Source organism: Tursiops truncatus, chromosome 3, assembly GCF_011762595.2.
Source record: "Tursiops truncatus isolate mTurTru1 chromosome 3, mTurTru1.mat.Y, whole genome shotgun sequence".
Lineage (NCBI taxonomy): Eukaryota > Metazoa > Chordata > Mammalia > Artiodactyla > Delphinidae > Tursiops > Tursiops truncatus.
The window spans coordinates 164,779,994-164,795,803 of NC_047036.1; the positions used below are offsets into that span (position 1 = coordinate 164,779,994).

Genomic DNA, 15,810 nt, shown 5'->3' on the forward strand with positions numbered 1-15,810 from the left:
CCCCACAGGGTTCATTCTACCCACTCCCTTCCACTGTACCCTCTCCTAGTTTGATTTGTAACTTCTTTCTCCAGCAGCAAGAAACCTGGCTCTAATTATATACAATATATTATCCAACTCTGTGTGTGTATACATGTACAAAACTAGTTTCAGATTTGCTAAGTTATACCACTGTAAGGAACACAGTTACCAACTAAAGTACAGTGTTTGTGTACAATTCTTTTTTCTTTATCCTTACAGTATTAAATCAAATTACTTTTTCAAGGTTATTTAGGTCAGCTCCTTTCTCCCCTAACCCCTTTGGTGGGGACATGTGATTCATTTGTAATACAGGCAGATTTATTTGACAGCCTGCATTCCATCTTTCTCCCTATGTCCTGGTTGGCAAATGCTGAGTCCTGCATCCACCACTACAGTTCCAGCCATCACCACAAAAATCCCTGCATACTGCCCTTTGATGTAAAAAAAAAAAAAAGCAAACAAAAATCAATAAAAATACTAATGAAAAAGAATGAAACAGATAATTTATATAGAAAGAAGCATAAAAAAGCAAACTGCTGAATGGTATGCAAATATTACATAATATATAATTATTCCAACTGTATAAAAACTATAGGTTGTATTTCAGAAAACTTCTGGATTCACTCAAATGTTAATTATTGCCACTGTCGGTGGGGATATTATAAAAATAAGAAACAATTTTTAACAAAACATTTGGATTTTTTTTACAAGTAGTTATTGGCACAGTCTTTTTAAAAATAAAACTGAGGTTTATATAAATGCACTGAAAAAGGCCTGACCTCAGGAGAGAGAATGGGGCCAGGAGTGGGGTCTTATTTTTGGCCTGTACTTTTCTATGCTGATTTGAAAACAAGGACTCACCTTGTCAAGGTTGTCATGAAATCAAAAAAAATTGGGGGGGTTTGTTTTTAAGCAGACAGGTAAGGAGGATACTGACCTATAAGAGCAGGGTTACCAGAAAACAGATTTCTACCTTGTCAGGAGGAAGTGGAGTCCTAGGGACAGAAGGGAAGCCAAGGGAGCAGGTAGGGAGGTGGCCAATGGAGACCAAGGTGAGACCATCACCCCAGGGAGCTGGCAGGTCTGCATCCCAAGAAGCTTGGTGGCAAAAGGCAGGCAGGAGCCTGGGTGGGGCAGTGGGCTAGACTTGAACATGGTTATGTCCTGAGGAGGATCAGCCAAGTCAATACACAGAGAGGGGAGAAGGGATGGAGCAAGGTTCTAGGTGAAACTCTCAAAGCAGCTCCAGAATGTGGCTCTGGGAAAGGACAGGGCCAAGGTTGACCCCAGGGTCTGTGGCCAGGGGAACAGAAATGGAGTGTTTGGGGTCCTGTCTACTCAAACCTGAGGGAAGAAGGCAGGAGACAGCTAATAATGCCAGGCATCCTGCTGTTTTTTTTGTTTTTTTTGGAACGTGGGCCTCTCACTGTTGTGGTCTCTCCCGTTGCGGAGCACAGGCTCCGGACGCGCAGGCTCAGCGGCCATGGCTCACGGGCCCAGCCGCTCCGTGGCATGTGGGATCTTCCCAGACCGGGACAGGAACCTGTGTCCCCTGCATCGGCAGGTGGACTCAACCACTACGCCACCAGGGAAGCCCCATCCTGCTGTTTTAACTCCATTATCTCATCATTATCCATTATCTCATCATTATCTCATGGAAACGTGATTGTCATCATGGTTCCCCCTTTTAGAGGAAGAAACTGAGGATCAGAGAGTCTGACTCCTCCAAATTCCACTGCTAATGATCAAAATTCAAACCCAGTTGGTCTGACTGTTGAGGCTGGGTTCTTCTTATAGCCTATGCCACACTGTTTCACTCTGTCCACAAGGATTTCATAAGCGCTAAGAACTGTGGCTGCTTAATCATGTTTTATCTCATCTCCACTTCACAACACACCACTGAAGTAAACACTGTCGGTTCCAGTTTGGATAAGGAAATGAAGGTTAACGGAGATTAAGTAACTTGCCCAGGGTCACAGTTGGTGGCAGAGCTGGGATTCCACCCACAGTCTCTCTGAATCTAAACCTGTATTCCTAACTACTACATCTACTGTCCTTACCCAGAGGTTCCTTGGTCTATTAGGGTGACAATAATCCCAGGATCTGTTGACCTTCAGAGACACATGGCTAGCCCCAGAGCTCTGGTCTTCCATTCAGGCTCCCAGTCTACTGGCTCCCTCATTGATCCAATCTTGAACTCTTATTGAGCAGCTGGGTACTGAGAATATAGTGACGACCAGATGCCAACCCTCTCCTCAAGAGATAGCCCTCACTCAAAGATGACAACAGTGAATGAAGCAACCTCTAAGTTTTTATTAACATGAGTTTTCAAACACAAGCATCCATATTAGTGTGGGGGGCGAGGGTGGGGGAAGAGAGGACAGGGAGAAGGAATTCTGCCCTATTGGTAATAAAGCTCCAGGTTCATCCCATCGTGGATTTCATCTGAAGTACAGGCGTTAAGGAATCCTCACTGTGGGCTCCATCCCCACCCCTCCCATGTGTCACAGTTGGGTCAGGGTGGCCACATTTTAGTTTGGATCATTTTAATTTGAAAAGAATCCAAACTTTTAAAAAAGTTCATGTTCCTTTTGCACAACAAACATGCCCGAGTCTCCCTCCACTCTGACCTCCCGTACCCAACTCAAGTGGAGCTCAGTAATAAATACTTTGACTGAAAAATGTCAAAGTCTTACAAGCCAAGTCAAATCAAAACATTTCACCAACCACCCTCCTCCCCCAACAAAATAATTACATGGCTCCCATTTTCTAAATACTTAGCATGTGCCACATATTAAGTTAAACACATTATGTGCATAATCTCATATAGACTCCAGTATTGAACAAAGAGAACCAAGTCCGGGTATGGAGACCCTTCCTCAAGAAGTCAAAGGATACAGTCCCCCAGAGATACGTGGTCCTTAAAAATCGTGTACCTGTGGGATAAAAACTTTTCAGGAAAAAGCCTAAGGAGGCCCTTCAGCCTGGAGGCAAGCTGAGGAAGTTCTGCCTAAGCAAAGGGCTGGCTGCAGCCCTCCCCCAACCAAAAACTTCTGGCCTGCTCCTGTCCAGCCCCCAGCTCTACCCCTGTACTCACCACTTCTTCAATACGATCTTGTTCCAACGGGTGCCAGTTTGGGCTGCAATCAGCTTCTTAAGGTCCCCGATGGTGTCATCAGTACTGGGCGCAGACGAATTAAGGAAAATGGAAGGGGGAGATAGAACGCGACGAGGACATTTCCAGTAGTGAATGCACTCTGCCAGGACCCCATTCCCACCCCTGCCCCCGGGTTTAACTAAAATCACCCTACAACATAGACTGAGTTGCCTGCCTCATTCATGTCAAGCACCCTCCGGAAGCCACCGCCTCTCGGCCGCCAGTGGATACTTGCATTTAACGCGGACCTTCTTCCCCAGACGGTCGTTGCAAACAACCTCGATCATCCTGGCTGGAGCTGCACAGGGCGGGGATAGAGGCAAAAGAATCAGGACTTCAGGATGGAGCTACACAGAGCGGGGACAGAAGCAAAAGAATCAGGACTTCAGGGGTCCCTCAGGCCCCAAGGCACCCCGTTATTGAGACTTAATGTTCACGCCCCCCTCAATCCCCCAGAACGCAGTCTTCCTGGGCCCCAAGTCCCAGGACCTCGGACCCCACGGCGACCGCAGACCCCAGGCAGCCGCACGTCCCACCCCCCCGGCCCGGCCCAGTCCCATTTCAGGTAGCCTGAAGGCCGAGCCTCGCCTCTCGCAGGCGGGCGGATCCTCGATGGCCGGGTCCCATCAACTTTCCGCTACTCCGGGCCTCTCCACCTGGCCACCTCACCTTGAATCTCCTGGCACCAGCAGACGCCACAACAAGCTCGCTCGAAGGCAGAGCCCCAACCAGCGCTGACGCTAAGAACCGGAAGCGGAAGTGCGCAGCCGAAAGCTCCTCCCTCCGCTCCTCCCAGTGCCCGTCAACACCGCGCGGAGTACGCCCCTCCGGGCCGGAAGTGGGCTTGCGATTCCCAGGAGCAGCTTTGGGGTCCCGAGCCTGAGTAGAGGGACACATGTGGACGGACCGTGGAGACGAATGAGGGTCCGGGCGGGGGAGGGGCGTGGAGAGTCAGAGGTCATGAACCGGCGCCCAGCCGTTTGGATGCAGTTAGTTGAAGGCTTTTCGCTGTGCTGAGACGCCATCTGGTGTGGCATCTCGGTGGGCGGGGATGACCTCTCGTTCCTGAGCCTGACGGAGCCTCTAACTGCAGCTTTAGGGCTTTGGGGAGCCTGGGTCAAGTCCTGCGGGCATCCCGTCCGCCCCCCTGCCTTCATTCAGGGCTGGGCCTCGGAAGCGTTTTGCTCACCCCTTCCCTCTGCTTATCTCGCCTGACCCCAGGGACATCTTGGGTGCAGACTGCAGTCAATAAGTGAAGGAGCCTCCTGATCCTGGCCTGGATACCAGCACTTACCAGAATGGAGTTCACGTTGCACGCCTACCTGCAACTGCAGAATCTCCCAGGTCTGTATCTTCAAGGAAGGTCGCTCCCGCCCTACAGGGGGCACTGTGTACCAGTTCCCAACCTTGCCTTTCAGCGCCAAAGCAGCCCCTGAACTGGTCTGGTTCCCCAGAGCTGGTGGGACAGAGAACACCCCTCCCTAAGTCCAACCTGTCAATGGAACTGACTCTTGAACTGTTCCTTCTCAGCAGACAGGATTCTCCTAGTTTGGTGAGCCTAAAAGGATTCACTCTGAAAAGGGGCCACCACTTCTTTTTTTTTTAAATTTTTATTTATTTATTTTTGGCTGCGTTGGGTCTTCGTTGCTGCGCGTGGGCTTTCTCTAGTTGCCCCGAGCAGGGGCTACTCTTCATTGCGGTGCGTGGGCTTCTCATTGTGGTGGCTCCTCTTCTTGCGGAGCACGGGGACTCTAGGTGCACGGGCTTCAGTAGTTGTGGCACATGGGCTCAGTAGTTGTGGCTCGCGGGCTCTAGAGCGCAGGCTCAGTAGTTGTGGCGCACAGGCTTAGCTGCTCCGCGGCGTGTCGGATCTTCCCGGACCAAGGCTCGAACCCGTGTCCCCTGCATTGGCAGGCAGATTCTCAACCACTGCGCCACCAGGGCAGCCGCGGGGCCACCACTTCTGATTCACCCAATCCGCCTTCTCAATCTAGGATATGAGATTAGGTGGAAGACATGAGATGCTTTCCTGGGGAAAGGGAGGATGCTCTGTGATCCTGTTAGGACTGTCCTGCCTTAGGGAACTGGCCCAAGGAGTCCCACCTCAAACACTAGACTCAGGGGCCTTCCTGCCTCAGGACTTTGATCCGTTATTTCTCCGACCCCTGCAGAATCCCTCTGAGTGGGCTTGAGAAGGCAGGGAATCTGAACGGAAAGCTTATTCAGATTGGAGACACAGGCTTTGGATCCAGACAGATGAGTCAAAACCCCTTAATATTAAGCTGTGTGATCTCAACTCTTCCCCTCTCTGATTCTCATCTTCCTCACCTATGAATGGGGAGAGCAATCCCCACCCTAGGATTGTAGTAAGAATCGGTCTTGGACCAGCCCCTGACAGTCCTCTTGCAGAAGAACAGATGGGGCAAGAGGGGGAGATGGGAAGGTCAAGGGTGAGCCTGAGGGGACTAATGTGCCCGAGAAAGTTTGGAAGGAACACATTTTTGCAGTCACATAGAAATACTAGGACACACCAGATGTTGATGGTGTTTACCACTAGACGGTGGAATTGCTGTGTCTCATGTTCCTCTTTTTGGTGCTTTTGGTGTTTTCCCAGATTACCTACAATGAACATATGTTACTTTTGTAATCAGAAGAAAAAGTAAATGTTATTTTTTTAAACAAGAAGTTCTATTTTTTCAATGTTTGATTCAAAGATAGCTAGGGAATTCCCTGGCGGTCCAGTGGTTAGGACTCTGCGCTCTCACTGCCGAGGGCCTGGGTTCAATCCGTGCCCAGGGAACTAAGATCCCAGAAGCTGTGTGGTGCAGCCAAAAAAAAAAAAAAACCCAAATGTTTTTAAAAATTAAAAAAAAAAAAGGGGAGCTAAGGCACAGGATGGTGATGCTGAGTTATGGGCTGGGGGAGATTGGAAAGGGGTGAGGAGTGCTGCTGAAAGGGGAGGAATATAAAGTCTGGGATTGTTGGGGGCTTGGGCTCCATGGGCAGTAGTGGGGATCTAGTCGGGGGCCGCCAGCCCCAACTGGGCTAAGGCATCCTGAGGAAGTGGAGGGGATGGGCAATGGGAAGTCCCAGGACTAGGCTGCCACTGCTGCACGGACTGCCTCCTCCAGAGCCAGGTGGGAGGGGGAAAGGCCTCAGGAGACAGGACACCTCACCTTAGAGACCTCTCTCCACATCCTGGTAAATATCATTCGGCGCTTCCCATGAAGGGCCTCAGTGCCTGCCCGTTGAGGGGCCAGGACAGTCCCATCCTCCTGTCTAGGCAGCCGAAGGACCTGCTGTCAGAGCTGCTCTTGTGAGGAGGTAGATGCTTCCCAGGAGGGAGAGTTCTGGGTCAGAACTCAAGGAGCAAGCTGGGCAGGGCCCCTCTGCCCCTTGTTGCCTAGTTTCTGACCCAGAGGAAGGAGCTTATACTTGGGGATTCCCATCCCTCCACTCCTGTATGCTTGATGGGGAGGAGATGGTTCTTAGGAAACCCCTGTAACTGAGCTGGGGTCAGCGACACCTGCGTTCCGCTGAACTTAAAGGTTCACCAGAGGGGAAATAATCTTAGAGGTGGAGAGAGTTGCTCAGGAGGTCCCTTCTCCCAACATCTCAGCCTGTCAGCAGGCCTTGGAGATGCAGCAGTGTCCAAGGCCGACCTGCCACCCCAGAATTCAGTCTGATACAGGAGGAAAACAAGTAAAGAAGACAAGTGAAGAGGTCCTTGCAATACAGTGTGACACAGGTGCTGTGAAGGGGAAGCCCAAGGCGCTGGGAGCAGAGGAGTCATTGCCCCTGCGTGCTGGCATGGGCTTTCCAGAGGGAATCGGAGAGCACTGTGATAGAGGCCCACGCTCTGGCATCAGAAAAATCTGGGCTTGTGGCCCTGGCAAGCGACTTGACCTCTATGTGATTCTTTTGGTCTTTTCTCCCACAGTCGTAAAATGGTTGCCAGAGCATGAAGCATTTTTTTTCTGTGCTCTTGTTTGAGGAAAAATATGAAAGGGGTTGGATTTATTAATAAACATTTGGAACTTTCTTGCACACGGTAAAAATTCAAGCAGTACAGAAGTATTATATACAGCAGCATAAAGTTTCCTCACCCTCCAGACCCCAGGCCCTCCGCAGGGACAATTACAGTTAAAAGTTTTCATTTCATCTCTGTGTCTTCAAACATGTGATACAGAGCCTCCCAAGAAAATGATGAAACCTCTCAGATGTCAATAACGCGTTTCAATGGAGATAGGGACTTTGTATTTTCAAGTAATATACAATATTTTAAGTTGTGTCAAAGGGCAGAAATGAATGACTTTGTTTTCATACAGGCCTTTATGTATAAAATGAAACACAACAAATATGTATATCCAACGAGATCAAACTATATACACTGTTCTCTACACCTTTTGCTTTTAAAAGAAAACAATATCCTAGCGATTGTTCCAAACAGCACAGAAAGACCTACCTCATTCTTTCTGACAATTTGAGATCCTAGAAGTGGAATTATTGGGCCCTACAGGGGCTGCAATCTGATATTGCCAAACTGTCTTCAAAGATTTTGCATCAATTCTGCCCCATCTGCAGTGGTTGAGAAGGTCTACTTCCTCACACCAAGGCTAGTGTGGGTATTTTCTGGCTTCCTCATCTTAATCTGATAGGTGAATACCACAGTGTTTTACTTTTTATTTATTTATGGATAAGTGAAAGCATACAGATTTTTAAGCTTTATTCAGATATAGTTGATATACAAAATTGCACACATTTAACATATACATCTTTTTTTTTTTTTTTTGCAGTACGCGGGCCTCTCACTGTTGTGGCCTCTCCCGTTGCGGAGCACAGGCTCCGGACGCGTAGGCTCAGCGGCCATGGCTCACGGGCCCAGCCGCTCCGTGGCATGTGGGATCTTCCCGTTCCGGGGCACGAACCCATGTCCCCTGCATCGGCAGGCGGACTCTCAACCACTGCGCCACCAGGGAAGCCCTAACATATACATCTTAATGAGTTTGCTTTCTTTTGAGGGGGGGCGCCGGGCTGCCCGTCATGCGGGATCTTAATCCCCCCACCAGAAAACGAACCTGCACCCCCTGCAATGGAAGCACAGAGTCTTAACCACTGGACCGCCAGGGAAGTCCCAGTTTGCATTTATTTCTAAAACAGTTTTCAACGTCTCCAATTTCTTCTCTGTGTGTGTATTAAAAACATGTATTGCCAGGGAATTTCCTGGCGGTCCAGTGGTTAGGACTCGGTGCTTTCACTGCCCTGGCCGGGTTCAATCTCTGGTCGAGGAACTAAGATCCTGCAAGCCGCACAGCGCGGCAAAAACAAAACCAAACCAAAACAAACAAAAAAAACAACCCAAAACCATGTATTGCCATTATAGGCTCTTGGGAGTGTGATTTGGCAAAACCTATTCAGAATTAAACTTCACATGTCCTCTGACCCATCAACCCAACTCCTGGTTATTTATCCTATAGAAATAAAAACATAGGAGGTATATATTACATATGTATGTGTGTGTGTGTGTGTGTGTATATATATATATATATATATACACACACACACACATATGCATGTACATGCATATATAAAGAGAATGTTTAGCGCCGATATTGCGGTGATAGAACTGGAAGCAACGTGAATACTCATCAATACGGGAATGTTTGAATAAATTTCACTGCCCTTATGAATTGCAACTTTAAAAGTGAGTAATATATTTAGAAAAAAAAGAGTGATATATATCTGGAGGGAGTGTCAGTTCAGGCTCTGTGGAGAACAATTTGGCGCCATCAATAAAAGCGAAAAATTCAACACGCCTTTTAACATGCTATTTCACTTCTACAAATTTATTCTCGAACTCTCCACCTTGTCCTCCGCTCTTGGTTCCGCCCTCAATCCTTCCCTTTAGGGCTCGTGACCGCCCCAGCCACGCTTTCCCCCAGTCTCGTTCCCGCCCTTAACCCCGCCCCCGGGCCTCGTCACCGCTCTAGCCACGCCTTCAGGGCGTGGTCCTAGTTCCCCAGGCACGCCCCCCGAGTCTCGTTCCCGCCCTTAACCCCGCCCCCGGGTATCGTCATCGCCCTAGCCACGCCTTCCGGGCTTGGTCCTAGTCCCTAACCCCACCTTCGGTGCCGCGTTCAGATCCCGTGCTGGTCTGGCTCCAGGGCCCAACCACGTCCCCGCAAGAGGAAAGCCAGAACTCTGCCGGCTACCGGAAGCCACGACCACCTCCCTGCCGGCACCCTCACTTCCTGCCGTCTCTTAGGGGCTTCCAAGGCGAGTCAACGAGTCCCTTTCGCCGGAAGCGGAAGTGCGTGTCGGCGGGATCATGGCGACTTTTGCGGACTTGCCGGACTCTGTCCTGTTGGAGATCTTCTCTTACCTCCCGGTTCGGGACAGGATCCGCATCTCCAGGTGCGGCCCCGCCCCGCGCGAGGGAAGGGCCGGGCGGGGGGGGGGGGTTGCACCAGGAGATGGACATCTGGTCCCCGCGGGGCCGGGACGTTCTAACGGCAGGTCCCCTTCCCCAGGGTCTGTCACCGCTGGAAGAGGCTAGTGGACGACCGGTGGCTGTGGCGACATGTCGACCTGACGCTCTACACGGTATGCGGGGCTGGCCGGGCAGGTCTGGGCCAAGGTCGGGCTGGCCCAACCTCGAGGACCACGCCTCCAACCCTGTGTTTCGAGCGAGGCTGTTCCGGGTGCATCCCGGCCGCGTCAGTTATTTGCTCCACTGTGACGTCCAGGCCTCAGTTTCCCCACCTCCAGAATGGGTGTTACCAAAGTCGTGCAGGGAAAGGGCTTATTGATGAGTTTTCATGGAGAAATCATTTTCCATAGTCAACTTATTTCCAGAATTAATCTCCTGAGTGGTGCAGGCAAACCATTTCCACTTTCTCCCATTTGCATTTTATTTTTTTCTTTTTATTATGAACTATTTCAAATATATGTAGAAATGTACAGAGGATAATATCTGAAACTATTTCCCCCCCTACCTAGATTTAACCTTTTTTAACCTTTGGCCTTATTTACTGCTGATCTTGTGAAACACACATACAAATGTTTATATATACACATCTGCATACAACAGTTTTAGGTATATCTCTTGCACTTTTGAAACCCTCCTCAGAGGTAACCACTATCATAAAGTGGATTTGTATCCCTTCGCGTTTTTATTTACTTCTTATGTGTGTGCCCGTAAGCAATACACAGTATTGTTAACGTATTTCTAAAATTTAGATAATGCTGCTCTACTCTTTAGATCGTTAAATGCTGTTTTACTTATATAACCAGCTTTATTCACACATCGCTTTTGAGATTTATTCTAATCAGCACTTGTAAATCTAATTCATTCCTTTTAACTGCTGTTAAATGAATATACCACAAATTGTTTATCTATTTTCCTGTTGACAGATGGTTAGGTTATTTCCAACTTTCTACTGTTGTGAACAGCTTTATAAGTGTCTCAGACTTTACTGTGCATACGAATCACCTATGGGGATCTTGTTAAAATGCAGATTCTGATTCAGTGGCCTGGAGTGGGGGCCCCAGATTCCCAATTTCTAATAACTTTCAAGGTGTTACTGATGCTGTTGCTTCTTGTTCCACAAGAATGTCCTTGTGTCTGTCTTCTTGCATCCAGGTACCAGTTACTCTGAAACCTAGAAGTACAATTTCTGAGAGGTAGGATCCTTTATATTTTCTCACTTTCAGTTCTTCATCTGCAATTCCAAAATCAGAAAGCCAGAAAAGTGAAAAGGTTTTTTGTAAGCTTGGCACAAATTCATTTGGTGGCAACACCTGATGTGAACTGGTGTGAGGCTATTAATGTCCTTTTCCTTATCCCACTTGGAATAAAAGTCATGTTATACTGAAAAATATTAATCTGATAACAAGGTGCTGCCCTTGACCCTTCTGATGGTATTATATATGGTATTTGTACCACATTAATTCTGAATTCTGAAACCCATCTGTCTTCAGGAGTTTTAGATAAGGAGTTGTGGCCTTGTATAGAAATTATTTTTATTGAAATCACCTTTAAAAATGGTTATTTTTTCTGTACTAAAAAACTAACACATTACATAATAATGTAGTTCTTAGTTATTTTTTCTGCCATTTTATTATGAGAAATTTCCAACATATATAAAAGTTGAAAGAATAGTACAGAGAACACGAAGTTGCCCACTATTAGTATTTAACTACATTTGTTTTATCCCCTGTTGACCGATCCATCCATCCCTCTTTCCATCCATCAATCCATTTTATTTTTTAAATACACTTCAAAATAAGTTGCAGACAAGAGTCCACTTCATCCCTAAATGCTTTAGCATACGTAATAGAGATTAACTAGAACATTTGTTTTGCGTTTCTCTTTTTGAGGTTTAATTTTTAAAAATCACACAAGTCATGAATAATTCTTGTAAAAATGTTGAAGTAGTATAACTATGTGTGGTGATGGATGTTAACTAGACTTATGTGGTGATCATTTCACAAGATATACAAATATCGAACCATTGTGTGTACACCTGAAACTAATATAATATGTCAATTATATCTAAAAACAAAAAACCATTGAAGTATTGCCACAGATGAAGCTAAGAGCCTTTGACAGTCATCCCCTGGTATCTTCAACCCTTCCCCAGAGTAACCACTATTATAAGTGTGGAATATTTCCTTCTATCCCATCTTCTATGCCTTTATATCCTTGGGCCTGTATAAGGGAAGGAAAGTAAAGTGGTTACAAGAGCAAGATTGGCCTTTGGAGTCAGGCTGTGTTGAATCATAGCTGTACTCTTGCAACAAGATTCTGGCCACTGCATTTTTCCAGAGGTACCTGCTACACAACCAGGTACTGTGTGAGCTTTCTAGTTCAGTGCTCATCACTGCACCTGGCAAACAGTAGGTACTCAATACAGGTTAGCCATTATGGTTGGAATAATTGTACCCATATAAAATATATAGTATTGTTTCTTTTTTCTTTAACCTTTAAAGTATCATTTTGCCACTCTTTCCTGCATGTTTTGAGGAGTTACCAGGGTTCATATCTCTGGATCTACTTTGTTCTTAGTTACTACCTACATGGCTGTTATCTTATCAGTGGACATTTGGTTTTTGCTGTTAAAACCACGATGTCAGAAACTAATGTTTCTGTAGGGTAAATTCCACAAAAGAGGTCTTACTAGGTCAGGCAGTATGTGCATTTAAACAAACTGAAAAATTAGTTTAAAAAAATAATAAAGGGGGCGGTGCAAAAAAAGATATACACAGGATTCAAAAGGTACAAAATAATAAAGATTGGAAAGTAAGGTCTCCCTACTTCTGTCACCCAGGTCATCTTGTTCTTTCCCAGAGAAGCAGCAGATGCTCCCCACCCCCTTTTTTTTGTGGGATCTTAGTTCCCTGACCAGGGATCAAACCCGGGCCCTCGGCAGTGAAAGTGCGGAGTCCTAACCACTGGACCGCCAGGGAATTCCTGCTCCCATATTCTTAAAAACAAAACAGGTGCCAGTGGGTGTCCACATTTTACATTTCAGTAAAACCCACCAGATCGCATTCCAAAGTATCCAGACCAAATGCCACCAGCAGGACCTGAGAACTGCTTCTCCACATCCTGGCCAGTGTTTGATATTATGAAACTTAAAGGATTTTCTAATTTTGTCCTTTTACAAGTAAAAGGGATTCAACCTCTGGCTTCGTGGGCATTTAAAATTTTGCCAACGGTCGCTTCTACTTTTGTGAGTTCCCTTTTAGTGGGCAATATTTCTAGTGAGTCCCTTTCCCTCGGCCCAAACTTGCAGGTCCAGATTTTATCAGGAAGATTTGATTCCTCTGTCAAGAGTAGTCAACAGGGAGAAAGGATAAATTAGGAGTTCGGGATTAAAATATACACACTACCGTATATAAAATAGGTAACCAACAAGGACCTACAGTATAGCACAGGGAACTATACTAAAAATCTTGTAATAACCTAAAATGGAAGACAATGTAAAAAAAGAATATATATATATATATTCTGAATCACTTTGCTGTACACTGAAACTAACCCAAGATAGTAAATCAACTATATTTCAATAAAAAATTTTAAAAAAGAATTTAGGAATAAAAGGATTAGGGATACCAAGAACCCAACAGAAAAGGTGTAACTGAGAGGCAGCAAAATATCCTCTTGCCTGGTCGTGGATTTTGCTAATAAAAAAGTCATATTTAAAAAAAAAAAAAACTCGTCAACAGATTTTATGGTATGCAGTTTCTTTTTAATTTTATTTATTTATGGTTGCGTTGGGTCTTCGTTGTAGTTGTGGAGAGCGGGGGCTACTCTTCGTTGCAGTGTGCGGGCTTCTCACTGCAGTGGCTTCTCTTTTTGCAGAGCACGAGCTCTAGACACGCAGGCTTCAGTAGTTGTGGCATGCAGGCTCAGTGTGGCTTGTGGGCTCTAGAGTGTAGGCTCAGTAGTTGTGGCGCACGGGCTTAGTTGCTCTGCGGCATGTGGGATCTTCCCGGACCAGGGCTCGAACCGTTGTCCCCTGCATTGGCAGGCGGATTCTTAACCACTGCGCCACCAGGGAAGTCCCTACAATTTCTTTTTTCTGTCCTTTTTTTTTTTGAAGCTAAAATGTACATATAATGAAATGCACAGGGTACCAGTTAGTTATAGTTCATTTGTTTGTTTTCTACTAATTTCCCAGGGTTAATTTTTGCAGCTTTCACTATTACCAAGCTGTGATTTTTATTTTTTTCTTTTAACCTAGATCTGATTTACCCTGGGCAGTTTTAGCCTTTTTCAGTTTTATTTTATGTTGCTTATTTCTATGAGGAGGTAGTCATTAAGAAAGGGATAAAAATATTGCCAGGTGGATTTACTTTCTTGCTTACTGCAGAAGATAACTCTTGCTAGAGACAGATCTGTTATGGTCTCTTATCGCCATTGCTTTTTTTCCAACCTAGAGGTCAACACAGATTAAATCATCCTGTTGCTCCTGGGGAGGTATCTGGTGGCGTGAGGCTGGTGAGGGAAGGACAGAATTCCCAGGGAACATCAGAGCCCCAGCTGGGGACTGCCTGTCTCCAGGCAGGTGGGGGCCTTGGAAGATGCCCCACATCTCTCCCCCAGTCACAGCCCCCCCCCCACCCCGTTTCTGGTTCTTACAGATGCGGCCTAAAGTCATGTGGCACCTCCTTCGCCGGTACATGGCATCCCGGCTCCATTCCCTGCGGATGGGTGGCTACCTGTTCTCGGGCTCTCAGGCTCCCCAGCTGTCCCCCGCCCTGATGAGGGCCCTGGGCCAGAAGTGCCCCAACCTCAAGCGCCTCTGCCTGCACGTGGCCAACCTGAGCATGGTGCCCATCACCAGCCTCCCCTGCACCCTGAGGACCCTGGAGCTGCACAGCTGTGAGATCTCCATGGCCTGGCTCCTCAAGGAGCAGGACCCCACCGTGCTGCCCCTGCTCGAGTGCATCGTGCTGGACCGTGTCCCCGCCTTCCGCGACGAGCACCTGCAGGGCCTGACGCGCTTCCGCGCGCTGCGCTCGCTGGTGCTGGGCGGCACCTACCGGGTGACCGAGACCGGGCTGGATATGGGCCTGCAGGAGCTGAGCTACCTGCAGAGGCTGGAGGTGCTGGGCTGCACCCTCTCGGCCGACAGCACCCTCCTGGCCATCAGCCGCCACCTCCGAGATGTGCGGAAGATCCGGCTGACCGTGCGGGGCCTCTCGGCCCCTGGCCTGTCGGTCCTGGAGGGCATGCCGGCCCTGGAGAGTCTGTGCCTGCTGGGGCCGCTCATCACCCCAGAAATGCCTTCCCCGCGTGAAATCCTCTCCTCCTGCCTCACCATGCCCAAGCTCAGGGTCCTTGAGCTGCAGGGGCTGGGCTGGGAGGGTCAGGAGGCAGAGAGGATCCTGTCTAAGGGGCTACCCCACTGTATGGTCATTGTCAGGGCCTGCCCCAAAGAGTCCATGGACTGGTGGATGTGACTGCACCAGCCAAGCCTGAGACCCCTCTCAGCTTTTATTAATGAGTCCCAGACCCTCTGAGCAGCACCTTACCATGGGCAGGTAATCCGGCTGGAGAGCTATGAAGGCCACAGGTAGAAAGAACCTAAGCCTTGGCTCCTCCAGATCATTAGAATCATGGTTTGCCAGCTGTGTGGCCTCTGTGACATCAGCCAGCCTCTCGGAGGCCCTGTCCTCACCTCCAGAAATGAGGAAGACCATAGCTACCTCTCGGTTATGTTGCAAAGCCTTACTCTTTACCAGCCCTGAGGCCCGAGAAGGTCCTGGATGAAGAGCCATTCTCAGGAACAGGACAGATGTGGAAGGGTGGGTTAGGAGTTAGGGAGACCTGAGGGGTCAAGGCCCCTTAGGAAGCCTGGAAGGGCTGTCAACGCATGTGCACCAGCACACTGACACATCATTGACACGCCGACACACCACTGACACGCCGACACACCACTGATAGTCCTACATGCACGCAGGAGACACGGAGAGAAGGGCAGATACAACTCATGCTTTGATGTTCGAAATGTTAATAAAGTTTCTAAGTTGTCCTTTCAGTATTTTGTATTCTGTATTTTCCAAGTTTTGCGCAATATATATTATTTTGCTATTAAAGAAAGATAATCACGTTTTTCAAAAAA

General features: G+C 47.7%; 2 protein-coding genes across 5 annotated transcripts; one reads left to right on the forward strand and one right to left on the reverse strand.

Moving 5' to 3' along the window:
• Nucleotides 1–2,314: 2,314 nt before the first annotated feature.
• Nucleotides 2,315–3,996, reverse strand: UBL5 (ubiquitin like 5). Of its 2 annotated transcripts, none has more exons than XM_033854408.2 (5): nt 3,848–3,996; nt 3,410–3,476; nt 3,119–3,202; nt 2,920–2,957; nt 2,315–2,466 (listed from the first exon to the last, which is right to left on the reverse strand). In XM_033854408.2, exons 2-5 carry the CDS (start codon nt 3,463–3,465, stop codon nt 2,423–2,425), a joined length of 222 nt encoding a protein of 73 aa, XP_033710299.1. In that variant the 5' UTR covers nt 3,466–3,476; nt 3,848–3,996; the 3' UTR covers nt 2,315–2,422. The 2 variants fall into 2 exon arrangements, with proteins under 2 accessions (XP_033710299.1, XP_033710298.1); XM_033854407.2 differs by having other exon boundaries at nt 3,410–3,525; nt 3,848–3,961.
• Nucleotides 3,997–4,002: 6 nt separating this feature from the next.
• Nucleotides 4,003–15,810, forward strand: FBXL12 (F-box and leucine rich repeat protein 12). Of its 3 annotated transcripts, XM_033854404.2 has the most exons (4): nt 4,003–4,522; nt 9,444–9,592; nt 9,709–9,781; nt 14,327–15,810. In XM_033854404.2, exons 2-4 carry the CDS (start codon nt 9,507–9,509, stop codon nt 15,146–15,148), a joined length of 981 nt encoding a protein of 326 aa, XP_033710295.1. In that variant the 5' UTR covers nt 4,003–4,522; nt 9,444–9,506; the 3' UTR covers nt 15,149–15,810. The 3 variants fall into 3 exon arrangements, with proteins under 3 accessions (XP_033710295.1, XP_033710294.1, XP_033710297.1); XM_033854403.2 differs by lacking the exon at nt 4,003–4,522 and having other exon boundaries at nt 8,729–9,592; XM_033854406.2 differs by lacking the exons at nt 4,003–4,522; nt 9,444–9,592 and adding an exon at nt 10,821–10,861.